Source organism: Acanthaster planci, linkage group LG07 (assembly GCF_054643075.1).
Source record: "Acanthaster planci isolate LZ-2023a linkage group LG07, COTS_SCS, whole genome shotgun sequence".
NCBI lineage: Eukaryota > Metazoa > Echinodermata > Asteroidea > Valvatida > Acanthasteridae > Acanthaster > Acanthaster planci.
Window position 1 is genome coordinate 11,623,024 of NC_141783.1, and position 13,238 is coordinate 11,636,261.

General features: G+C 41.1%; 2 protein-coding genes across 9 annotated transcripts in view; one reads left to right on the forward strand and one right to left on the reverse strand.

The window, feature by feature from the left end:
- The first annotated feature begins 251 nt into the window (after positions 1–251).
- On the forward strand, positions 252–8,107 carry LOC110981805 (SPRY domain-containing SOCS box protein 3-like). 6 transcript variants are annotated; one of them, XM_087138936.1, is made up of 5 exons: positions 252–935; positions 2,326–2,467; positions 4,081–4,260; positions 4,806–4,985; positions 6,229–8,107. In XM_087138936.1, the coding sequence occupies exons 2-5, from the start codon at positions 2,335–2,337 to the stop codon at positions 6,453–6,455; spliced, it is 720 nt and encodes a 239-aa protein (XP_086995062.1). In that variant the 5' UTR covers positions 252–935; positions 2,326–2,334; the 3' UTR covers positions 6,456–8,107. The 6 variants fall into 6 exon arrangements, with proteins under 6 accessions (XP_086995062.1, XP_022095432.1, XP_022095431.1 ...); XM_022239740.2 differs by having other exon boundaries at positions 252–841; positions 2,291–2,467; XM_022239739.2 differs by having other exon boundaries at positions 254–841.
- Positions 8,108–8,430: 323 nt separating this feature from the next.
- The window catches only part of LOC110981801 (FAD-dependent oxidoreductase domain-containing protein 2-like), a 47,934-nt gene continuing 43,126 nt past the window's right edge, over positions 8,431–13,238 (reverse strand). For all 3 annotated transcript variants that reach the window (XM_022239730.2, XM_022239729.2, XM_022239731.2), the window contains 3 exons: positions 12,648–12,758; positions 11,771–11,873; positions 8,431–10,818 (listed from right to left, as the gene is read on the reverse strand). In XM_022239730.2, the coding sequence (XP_022095422.1) occupies positions 10,599–10,818; positions 11,771–11,873; positions 12,648–12,758 (434 nt within the window). In that variant the 3' untranslated portion in view covers positions 8,431–10,598. The remainder of the gene's footprint in view (positions 10,819–11,770; positions 11,874–12,647; positions 12,759–13,238) is intronic.

Sequence of the window (13,238 nt, forward strand, 5' to 3'; positions counted from 1 at the left end):
ATACTCATATTTCAGTTAAGAAATGAATAATTCTTGTCAAAAAGGAAATAAATTACTTTAAAAACACATCATTAAAATGAGCATAATATCTGGTAGTAGGTGATATTTCCAAAATTTTCTGAATGAGTAAACAATTTTAGGAAATTGTACTATCTCTTTATTTAGCTGAGGGAGAAGCATTGCACATGGGAACGCTGTCAATAATTACAGCAAGTAACGGTTGACCACGGTACGGAGCCGGAGCTCGGAGATATGGAGCTACGGGCCGACAAACGCAGGCATCCTAAACCAAACCAGTGCATGCGTGTGCCCTTGGCGTGCAACGTGTGAGAGCTTCACGCGGAAAGGCCGTTGTATTGTTGGGTGACCGAGCCTCCCACGCATCGTAGTATCCGTACCTTCACCTGCTACTATTGATAAGCTCGTGACGTACAATGTACACTGCATATTTATTTTTCTCGGCCATAGAATGTTGTTTATCGGTGGTTCACTCGACTACACAATGAAAAAAAACAGGTTTCTTTTTGGCAGCTTAGGACGAGGAGAGAACGCTTGAAACTGCTTCAAACCGGACTGGAACTAGTTGTGACAAGAACTTCGCCTTACGTTAATTACATGTGTGATGTAGGCCAAGAACTGTTCTGTTCGCCATTTTACCAACATTTTGTGTGTCCGTGGCAGCTACATGTAGGCTTAACGTTAGAAATAGAATAATTATCGGTTGGTGGTCGGCAGACTTCAAGCTTCAGTCACTTTGGAAGGTGTGAAGTTTAGTATATATGTAGCTGGCACCGTAGAGGAAGCTGACGCCGAGGGAGAAGTCTACACAACAGACTTAAGTGTGAGTTACATCACGTCCCTTCCTCCATGGTTACATGTCCATTACAACTTACAAGAACATGAAAATTGAAGGAAATGCAGATAAAAACTGAACTGTAAGCAACTTTAGTTTTATAAATCCACTGTCACGACTCTCGGGATTTTATTGTTACAACTGAAAATGCTCATTTCAAAACGTTTGATGTTACCTTTCATCGTAATAGCTTGTAATTTTTATAGTCTTTTTCAGTTCCCTGCCTTAAAATAAACATCATGTGACTGGCTCCATAAAAATGGGTATTATATGGGACTTTTTTCAAAATGAGTTACATACACATTTGGATTGGTTACATTATACGCTTTAATTAGGTGGCACTGGTAGGTGAACTCTTTCATGTTTTTGCAATCTAGAGATATATTGATTTTTGCATAATCATATACACATTAACAGAATTGCTTTCAAAGTAGCTCTACTAAGAGGACTGGATTGGTCATACAAAAGTCCAAAATCTGAAAAAGAGGAAAAGCAACGCTCCACTAAATAGTAGAGTTACTTTCAGAGATAAAGCCCTTTAAACACCGGAATGGAAAAAGAAATCAACCAGGAAGAAATTTGATTGAGACCCACAGCAACAGTTAAATGTAGGTTTCCTGTATGAATTGTGAAAGTACTGATAGAATAGTTTACTAAGCCAATAAACCAAGAAGTTAAAAAATCACCCTGTCCACATAAAAAAGCTCCAAGTGTGAAATAGTACAGTGTCCCTTAATTAATACCCTTTTTCGTCGAGCGGGTCACATACATGTATTATCATTCACAGTTCAAGACAGGCATCCCTCCTTGCTGTGATTTTATTGAGATGATTAAAAGCATGCACTGATTCTTTTGACTCCAGTAAAAGCTCCCCAAAATAAAGGCCATTTTTTTCTTCCTGAATTGTTTTCTACAACTTGAATTATACAGTACACCTGATATATGAAAAATTGCATATAGTGTTTTGTGCTTGTCAGACCACAGTAGACAAAAAGAGTAACATTTTAATGGAAAGTGAGTTTTTAAATTACACAGTACTTCTTTTCGTCACTTCCTGTCTTTTGTTAAAGTGGAAAGAGTTCCATATACGGACAACACTCAATGCCTCTTTGCACAAAGCTAGGAGACTTGCCTGATAAAAACCTACATGTGTTTTCTGAGTAAATGTTTGGGAATTTTCCCCTGCTAAATTTCACTTTGTAAGATATGTTATCACTTTCTTATGGCTATTATAACATTTTAAGGGAAAATAAGTGTTGTCCGAATCTGGAACTCTTTCCGTTGAAGCTTTAATTTGAGTTATATTTTGGCTGGCCTATTAAAGAAAAACAATGAATTTCTGGTTGGTATTTCAAGAGTTTATAACATTGCACATGACAAAGGCCTTGAAGTATGTGTACCTTCAGCAGTGTTCACCCACCCGCCCTCTGAACACAGGTAAAATTGACAGTGTGGTGATTTTGTCTGCTCAGAGTACAGGGATGTCTTCCGTGGAGGTAGAGCAAATGTCAGCATTCAGGGAGTACCGGGCAGACAATTGGTGCTGGGACAGACAGAACAAATCCTCTGATGTACATTTGTCCACCAATCAGCTGGCTGCATATTTCCATATAGGTAATGCTTAACTGATGTGTACTGTGGTTGTTTTAAACCAGAAGCATATAATTACCAGAAAGCAAACAATTAAAGTGCACTGTAATCAAAGCAGTTGGACTTGAAAATGAAGTTTGAGAAAAATGTCATTTGCTTCTTACAAACTAGGAAGTAAACATAGCTTTCATATCACATAGTTCAAAGAAATTAAGCCTCATTTTTCTGCTGATATTGTGCATCATTTTGCACAATATGAATAAGTAAAAAAATGGAAAAATTACTTGCAATAAATGCATCCAGTTTAAGGTATACCTGTAAACATCAAACCACTTAGCTGTTGAAACCTTTTAGTTTCGTCATGTTTTTAACCCGTAACGTTTTACAACTCTCAACACTCAACTTTTTCTACAGGCCTACTGATTGCTTAACCATTAAATAGGTCATTATATGACCTGTTTAAGTTGTACACATGAGAACAGTTGGTCATCCCAGAAATCAAGTTACATATATCAATCGATCTGTTTCTTGTGACTCTACTGCATGTTTACCAGGAGTCTCCGATAGCATCTTAACAGTTCAAGTGGAAATGATGTGATCTGATCGCTTTCCTTTTGCCACAAAGAAAGTTGCAGCTGCACTGATGGTCACACAGATGGTTGCACTGACGGAGAGAGACATATACCATGTCGCAAAGACGTATTGCTGGTGGCTTGACTTCAGCCAGATCCACTGACACATTCCTCACTCAGGGATCAAGTAGACCCTCATTCTTCATCGGAATAGCCAAAGGTCAGCATTGGCGGGCGTGTCACCTCATGCAGGTTTCTTGCACCCGTCTCAGTTTGGCAAGAATCTCAAGAGTATGAGTCTACTGAAGCTTGCTGGTGCTAACGCTCAGCTGATCTCCAGACTCCTTTCAAAAGGACCACAGTCACACAAGCCAAAAATCTGATGAGATGTCATCTCCTTCACTGAAGTGCAGTGCATGCAGAGGCACTGTATTTACTCCATCGAAAGCCACCGTTTCACCGAAGAAGCCTGGCCTACATGTACATGTACATCCGCACGAAGATTCTGTCCTCGTTATAACCAGCATTATGTGTGACCGGTGCTGCTTAACCTCTCCTCGTGGTGATGGGCTCTGTCTTGACATGAGCTGTTTCCCTGAATGTAGTCATGAAACACCATTCTGTTGTGGCACAGTATGGTGTGTGGTATGTAGAGACAAACAAAGGCAAAATCTGAGTGTGTTTACTGACATGTCAACCTGTTTTTCTTACAAGGGTGGATTAGTTCTGCCTTAGAAAACAGCCAAAAGAAAGAATTTCTCCTTTCACAGCAGAAGCTGGGATGATATTTAAATGCCATTGGCACCATACATTATTGATATGTACTCAGTGTGTCTGCAAACGAGCATGTGTTGGCGCAAAGAAAAACTTCCTCTCTGGACCACATAGAGCACAAATGTTGAAGTTAAGACAATCCTTCATCTGTCATATTTAACCCATGCCCCACCAAAATGATCCTAATCCACCCTTGTCACTTGCTGTACCTCAAAAATCACTCCATCCTCACACAAACTATAACGGCCACAATTTCCCCCCCTCCCTTTCTTTTCTCCTGTTTGATTCTAGATGCCGAGGAGGATAGTATGGGCACGGCGGGGGTGCGGGGAACTCAAGGGTTCCATGAAGGAGAGTTTTACTGGGAGATAATCTTCACAGAGCCGGCGTTTGGCACAGCAGTCATGGTCGGTGTGGGGACTCGCAAAGCACTACTGCATACCACCAACTACCAGTATATTAACATGCTAGGTAAAGCATCACGCTAATGTTTGGATTTCAGGTGTTTTTTCTCCCTGTTTCACATCAACTCTCCCCACAGGTTTTTGGTTTGATTTGATTTGATTTGTTTTGTTTCGACATTGCTTATTTTGTTCTGCTGGTACCTTCATGAAAATGCCCAGAATGCAGCAGCGTGCATAAAGTTGAATCATTATTTTGGGAATAGCTGTAAGGCAGTGTTGTAGCCAAGACCTCTTACAGCAATCACAGTACCATCACAAGACTAATGCTAGCCCTCCAGTCTGAATTCAAATCACAAACTCTTCAAATGAACTGCCATAAAAGCATGCCTTTGTCGTTTTCACCCTGTTACTTACTTGTGACTGGTCTTGTGGGGGGTGGGGTCTTACACATACATGTATGTCTGGTCTTGTGAAAGGTGTTGTGATGACGTCTCAACCATAGCACTGATGAAGGGGTGGGGGCACTTCATGGGGGGCAGAATATGGTCACTATTTCAATGATGGATGATACATGTGTCAGCAGTAGAGCAAGCTCTGTTTCTGACCCTCCAGGCATGGATGACCAGAGCTGGGGACTGTCTTACAAAGGCACCCTGTGGCACAACGGCACCAGCCAACAGTATTGCCAGCCTTTCTACGAGAACAACACAAGAATAGGAATACTGCTTAACCTGTACGTCGGCACACTGACCTTCTTCAAGGACGGAGTCAACCTGGGCGTGGCTTTCAAAGGTGAGCGGCAAAGACCCAGGCACTGCATGTGCAGACTTGCCTCAAGTAGGCTCAGAATTATTTTCATAAAAAGAAGAAAATACGTTGTTCAGTGCATTACACATAGAACTGGTAATTTAGTACACGATTTATATTGAATTTGCACATGTCAAACCTGTGTCCTCCGGTTTCATTTTGGTCAGTGTGAAAAATGTCTGACCCAGGCCATGAACCCAACATACCTGCATTAGCATTAGTACATCTCCAGCCAAGTCAACCAGCCCTGTGTTGATCTCTTACCAAGTAGCCAGTCACCTCTTGTTGCTTGGTGCCTGTCTACCTTTTAAGTCATTTTAAGGCCATGTCCGAAACAGGCTTTCAGAGCTTACGGCTGGGTGTATTGTCCATGCCTTTCCACGCATTTCCAATGGAGCAAAGACCTAGCTCTAGACAAGAGATTCGGATGCAGTCTAAGAGCAAATTCAAGGACTCTGAAGTGAATGTTTTCAACCCAGTTAGGAATTGTAACATCAGTAGAAGGATGTATCTCCTGAGTGGTCTGTGTTCATTCCCATCGGTATGACAAACCGGGAAAGCCAGGACAACCGTCAGAAACGTGGACACATCAGTGCACATACCTTCTTCAGTAGTGTGCAGTCCAAACGAAGTGATAAATCCACGTTTGGACAGCAGGCTGGCCAAAATATTGACTTTGAGCGATCAGGTGGCCCTGATATTAAAGCTCAACAATAAACAGCCAACTAATTTGGCAAGAAAGTTCACCCAAGCAACAAGAAAGTAGCACAGTTGGGTAACCAAAGTCTACATGATGTGATTTTGTGTTTCTGGATTGGGGTGGACAAAAGGGTCAATTTTGATGGCACTGTATTTAATTTGTACGTTGCTTATCATGCAGATTTAGTGGCGATGCTGGTAAGCATTCCACGTGTACTTACATATTGTCCAGGAGTTTGGGCAGAGCAGCAAAGAATCGGGGAACTCTCCTCTCCGAATGAATACTTCAAACCATACTCGATTAAGCTCCTGTTTCAACTCTCTATGTGAATTTGAAATGTTCTTCTTTTAACCTAAATGGCTGTCAAAATAACCTGTAAAATATTTTTCGCTATAATGCACACCGTTTTCCGTACATGCATGCCCCACATGCTACAGGCAGTGCTAGTGGGTTCAATGGCATGTACATATACGCACATATACATAAATGTTCTCTCATCTGAATTGATTTTCTGTGTTCTTCTGACAGATCTACACCATGTCGGGGAGGACCTGTACCCACTGGCCTGCTCCACAGCAGCTGAGACAGAGCTGGAGCTCGGGGTACGCAGCTCTAGGAAGCTCCGCCTACAGGACAAATGCTACTCCACCATCCTCCGACACATTGGCCACAACGACAACAACATCGATATACTTCCACTCCCGCACACCATGAAGCATGTACTGAAAGTAGACCGGCATAACGCCCGTCTCTAAAATCGGTCGCTGCTACGTTTTGAAATACGTGCGGGAACCAAGCAGGTGTAAATAAAAATTTTAAAGATATAGAAAAACTACATTGAATGTTCTTTTTAAAAGTATTTGCAAGAAAACTGTCCAGTTTTAAAAAGGTGTGAAAGAGAAAATGCATTCTGACAAGTCGGATCATAACTCCTCGTATTCTGAATACCATCCTGATATTCCTTTCAAAAGGGCAGTCAAGCAAATGTTGACCATTTTTATTTACTTGCAGACACTACTTACATTTTCCATTGTGAGTGATACGATGCAGTGGGGTAGCCTGTATTCAAGTATTGTTTTAAACTCTTGAGAACAGTGCAAAGTTGTTATAGATTGATCATGCTTGCATATGGCAGCAATTTGCACTCGGTCAGGTTTGTAAAAAAATAAGTGATACGGGGAATGAACCGACATTGTAGCTAATTGTGCCAAGAGGTTTGCAATGAGAGGTGTGCTTGTAGATGTTTACTTATTTCCTCATAACATACCAGACTTTGTTGTGGATTTCAGCCGGACGTCAACTTAATTGTGGGAAAGGTTCGATCATGACTGGTGTCCATTGCTGTATAACCACTTACCAGTTATGCAATTCACAATGATGTATTTCATTTGTAATCAGAGAACAGTTTGAACAGATCACTACTTTAATTGCCAGCTCAGTCCATCAAGGGTCATCACCTCTTATCTTAATCAGGAGTAAATTCCAGTTGTATCCATAATGTAACATAATAGTGGAATACCTCAAATACTAAAAAGATTTGTTAGTCTGAGGACAGTATTTTGTTTCATCAGAGAATTTTAAATACATGTACATCAATGTTTGGCCCTTGATGCCAAACAAGACCATAAAACATGGCCTCTCTTGTACCGAGTTGGCGAACTGGCTCTTTAATCTTGTCATTAATCATTAAAAAATATTGTTATTAGATTTGTGATTTACTCATACGTGTACACCCAAAAGGGCTCAGGGATTTACCTTGAGGTGACTAATTCTTGAAAACTTTGGTCCACTGCAGAGGTAGTGTTCCAATATATGCTGTTCAAAGCATACAGCTTGTATAGTGACTCAGTTTCATGGCAGATGTTTGCTGGTTTCTTAATTGTCCCAGTGTATTCAGGCTTTTTAAAGTTTATGTGAATGATGTATGGGCCTCGAGCTGGACCAAGAGAGGGCATTATTTTCTTAGCAATGGAGGCTCTTTCGGTCAAAACTGACCTTCTCTGGTCAACAAACAATTAGGAAATGCACAGGTCACAGTCGCATAGCTACCAACAACTGAACACTCCCGACTAACGGCACTCTTTTCAACCAATGAGAAGATGCTTCTCGGAGAGCTGATCAATGCAGTAAAACAGCTGTGGTGCCCTCTCAAGGAAAGGATAACTTAGAATTATTAATGTTAAGAGTAACCATGTCTTTCACCCAAGTGGACAGTTTACTCAGTAGAAGTTGTTTATTAATTTGTAAGTTCTCTTGTTGAGGTGACATTATTGCTAAGTCATTCCCAAGACTGAAATTTGTGTCAAAGTGTGATGTACATGTATATGCATCTTAATATATTTTCAGATGTTGGGTTTAAGAGTTACTTCCCAGATCGCAATAAAATTATGTGAAAAAACAAACGTAATTTACCTTGGTTTCAATTGTTTTCCTTTGTTGCTGAATCAACCAAGAATTTATCCAGTATTAGTACCTGTAGTTTCCTAATTCCAGCATTAACTGGGTTCACCCAGGGTTGAGTTCAACCTGGGTTGACAGGCAGTAGTGTGAAAAGGCGTTTTGCAGCAAACATGGGTTCAAAAGTAATATATTTTCTCAAGACAAAGTCTCTCTGCAATAAGAAATTTGCCTGAGATTACGAGCTTTGAGTGGTAAGTGCAGATGAACTTTTCATCTTGAAAATTGGGCCTGCTATGGCATGTACGCAAAAGATTTTTGGTCAATACGTGATTACGCTATGAAAACATTTTATTAGCATAAGGAACTATACCTCCAACAGTATGCTTATGGAATACTACCCATTTTCAAAAGTGGGCCCTAACAGAATTACAGCTCAGACCATAAACTTGCATAAGAAAATATACAAGTTGCATAATATTCAAGTGGGAAAATGAAAATGGGCACGGTTTGTAGAATTTGAGTTCTTTCTTCTGAACTCCACCAAGCGTACTGAGCGAGAAGGTGGCACATTGGGAGTTATGGCCTTGGCCAATTAAGTGGTCTTGAGCTTCGGCTAATTAGTCGTCACGAGTTGCAAATAGCATGGAGGAATACCCTTCTATGCAAACAGTAATAAAATCAAAGCACCCATAAGGCGCACAGTATCTCACAGTATCGGTCATTCAAAGAGGTTGATCTATTATACATGTATTAGACCTGCACACTGGGCTCACAACATCTGAGACCATCTCGGCTCCCTGGGGATATTAGCACGGTGCTGTAACGTCACACGCAAAAAGCTAAAGATAATAACCACCACTACCTCCAAGGTGTAAAGAGGCACACAGGGATGAAGTGACTTGCCCAACATCACAACATGCAGGACATGAACCTCCGACCCCGTGATCGGAAGATACAAACTCTAGCCACTAGGTCACACAGCCAAATACCAAGGGAGCAAACAAACAAGAGATACAAGTTTTGGAAGTATGTTTTGGACATCAACTGAGCCCTGGGAAAAGTGTGGGCTCATCAATAATTGGACTTGTAAATGTAGGAAGGAATCTGACTACTGGGGCTATTTTGCAGGGAAAAATTATGAAAAAAAAATACAAGTATTTGCAGAGAAAATTAGAGGTGTGACCCAGTTGGGCACTTTTCTTTAAGTTATTCCTAAGTCTATTTCAGGCTGCAACTGGAAGTCCACGCACTTTCATATTACAATTCATTCAGGCCACACTTCAACCAATGCCTCGACAAGTAAGCTTGATTTACTATATTACAATAGAGTTTGAGCTCAGAAAAGGACCCACTTTCTGACCCTGTTACTGCTGGTAACCAAACTTCTAATTTTTAAAATAAAACTGTACTGTCACACATTTCCGGGACAAACTTCACTTCCATTTTCGGAGTGTTTTGAATGTCACTGTTTTGAGATTGAAAGAAAATAAATGATACAGCCTGCATTGTGATAGTTTATCCAGTAAACATATACATGCTCAAACTGGGAGTCAGCCTTGTTTTGTTTTTATCTTTGTCTTCTATTTTTTTCTCCTGTTTTTTGTTCTGAAGTAAAATTATGGTGACACAATCTGCATGATTACAAGTACATGTACTGACTCTCCGGCATTTCAATGAAACATTGTACATGTACCTCACATACCGACAATGGCAAGAAGAGTCTGATATATAATTTCAAAGTTTGAAAAACACACAATATTTTAGAAGACATAATACAAGATTTGCCCAAAACTTTGAACAAAACAATTGCCAAAAATACTTTAAAGAAAGTATAACAAATTGGAGCTCTTCTCAAAATGATCAATAATGTACAGAGAGACATTTAGCCCTTGACCACATGATTATCAGAAATCATACTCAAAAAGACCCTGTTTAACTGAGTTTTATATGCCCCACCCAGTATCATAATGGTTGTGAAACAACCTGCCATTGATAAAAATTGACCTAATCACTCCCTGCCGAATGAACTACAGATCGAGAGACCAACTATCCTGCCCACAGAATTATTTGGACACAGCGTAAAAGAGGAACAATAGACAGTCCGTATATCATTACAAATACATTTGCTAAGTGTCAAAAGTCGCAATATAAGAAGACTCACAAGCCATGACTTTAGACTGGGTTCTATATTATGAAGTTGCTTGGTGAGCAAAGCCAAATTTACTTGGGGGATAAGTGCCATCAATCAAATAGTCCGCTTGCTTTATTTGAAAGCTAAATGCTCCAAAATAAGGACTTTGGGCTCAACTTTCAGAAAGTGCTGGATATGCCTTCTGAGCTGGAATCTGTCCCATCTTTTTCTATGATGAACAAAAATAACATTGTCTGTTCTGGAATTCCACTCAATCAAAATCCTCAGAGTCTGTCCTTCATTCAATGTGAAAACATCTTTCGTTTCATAATGTCATCATCTTTGTATCCAGACCAAGCCGCCCCTTTTAGGAGCGGACAACACCATTCTCAGTCAATTGCATCTGGGCCACATACTCCCAATGCAGGTCGCTGCCCTCCAACCCTTGATCTTGCAGATAGTGCTGCTGGCACTGTATGGGCAGCGTGGTGTGGGTCATGATCAGACGGAAGCAGGACGTGTCAAAGAAGTAGCGCAGGTCGCTGCCCAGGCAGGACTCCAGGAATCGGCGCAGCATCAGGATGTGGCTGAGGAGAAGAAATGGACAAGGATCAAAGTCAAAATGGTAAGGAAGTGAACGGAACGAGGGCATACGACCAAGGGTGGACCAACAACCACATCTGTTGCGAGGGAAGCCAAATTTTTAAGGGTGAAACACAAAATTTGATGATTCCTTGATGAGGCGTAAGTTTGGGGGCTTTCACATGTTTTCAAAAAGGAAATTACACTGCTTCAAAAACTTGTTCTTTCATTTTTAAAAAAAAATGGCCCTAACTGTGCCACTTCCACAGTGTTGTAGTCCACATCTCTTAAGACCATTACAAGATCCCACAAAACCATCACAAGACCAACACACATGACAGAAGACCTCTGGTTAAATCACTGGTTTGTTTCTAGAGATTTCCAATGTTTGTGCACAAACATGAAAGAGCGAATAAGCTCTGATCCAACTGCTTAGACTAACCCATCCTGACAAATTACAACAATCACTTCTTTCCACGGCAAAAATCTGATCACAAATATCTTCAGAGGCAATTTCCACATGACAACCAGGAAATTACGGGGTAAGTCTAAAAAACAACATTTCACGAAAGTACACCTGCAAATAAAAACGCATGTATGAAGGGGTATTAAACAACATTCGCAAAAACCGCTGCTATTCACAATGCGGTTAAAGAATTAATTAAAAAAATTCTATGCAGACTTCTCAGTAATTGAGGAGGCAGTGTTTGGTAACAGTATGCGGACAAGGTCAAGACAGCCGAGTTAAGCACTGCATGCATTTTAAGAGCTTCATTATCCACTTTAATCAGGGTGCTACTAAAATAACCAATAACAGACATTGTCCCCGAGGGAGTAGTTATTATGGTAATGCTAATCATACTAATAGCGCCATGGCTTCACCTGTTCCATAAACCCATCCCAATGGTCCCCTAGAGGGACAGGCCCCAATCAATTATTGATGGAGGGAACACAGACCTGACAGGTGCCGTCCAGTCGGTCAGGAAGTCTTCCACGATGTGATGAAGGCGATCGGGAGCTGGAAGGATGTCCTTCGGGTCCAGGGAGGCCATAGCTTCAGCTGGGAAGATAGACGGTCAGCGACAAAGATGATTTTTGGTTTGTTTTTTTTTTCTGTCAAAGACAGGTTTTTACCTGGGGGTTAATGGTCATGTACCAGGCAGAAGAGCACTCAGGCATTTCTCAACTCACACTTTAACAATTGATTCATGCGCAGTTCTACCTCACAGCAGACAGAATCTTCTTTCCTTCAAATTATGGTTGCGTGGACTATTGGCATTCCGTTTTGTTTGTTTTGAGTGACGCGCAGTCGTGTCCTGCACTTATAAATGGCTGTGTCCTGGATCTGTGCAGTTCCCTTTTGGCAGATCCCTGGTTAAGTTCATTGTTGAATCATTCTTAAGAGAGACGGTGATTGATCTCTGCCTGCCCAGTAACATACATGTAGGAGATTGACTGTAATCAAATACAAGAGTGACTTCACAGATCCAAGGTTTGTTTGTGTGTTAGGCTCTACTCTGGGAGCTATGATTGTATTCCAAACTTAACTGCTGGACAAAGTGAAAATAAATCAAAAAGTTTGGCTTCAAGTTGCCCAGTTTAATGGAGATACATGTATGCATTTGACAGGGGAATTCAATCATTAAACTAATGCCCGAAACCAAAGACAGAAATAATACCAAGGTCTGGACAACACCAAAAAAGAATGCTGACCATTTGGCAATATCCCAACAGGGCCTCTGTCTAGCATTACTTGGCGGCATATATGTTATCAATAAAAAAAACAACACCCCACTTTTCACTTGGATGCTGAGGCAACACTGTGTCCATTTACCTGTAGGTAAGGCACTGTAGTAGTATAGCACTGGGTGTAGGAAGTTGGAGAGGTGGCCCAACTCTGGCAGGGCCGTGGCTCGCTGTGGTCCAAAAATGTCCTTGCCGGGCCCTGGCGACAAAATTGAGAAGAGGAGGGAATCAGGAAGAGTGGATAATGTTAACAAAGCTGGACACAAAACTGCTGCAACTTTACACCCCTGCAACGGTGTTGGAAATTGGCAAAGCAGCTGCCTGCTCTTTGTTACTGATCTCAAATTTGCAGTTTTGTTTTGTATTCCAACTGTCAACGCATACATAAAGGGCGCAACATGCTTCAACGTACTGAATGAGAAGGGAGTCAGGTTGGTGTACACGGTTCTTTCCTCGCCGTCACGTCTACAGCCTGGGTTTCTCTGGGATTCCCAGCTCGGTCCACATGTGAAGTGGGTTTTCAGTCTCTACCTGATTCCATTCAGGCTTCACCCAGAATATTTCCCTGGGGTTTTCCTGCCATCTCTTAAACTGTACTTGCTTCTCATTACGACCTACAGTGCCTGGAGCACTTTAGAGGAATCTTGGGTTTTACATTGTCAGAAATGCTTAATGATAA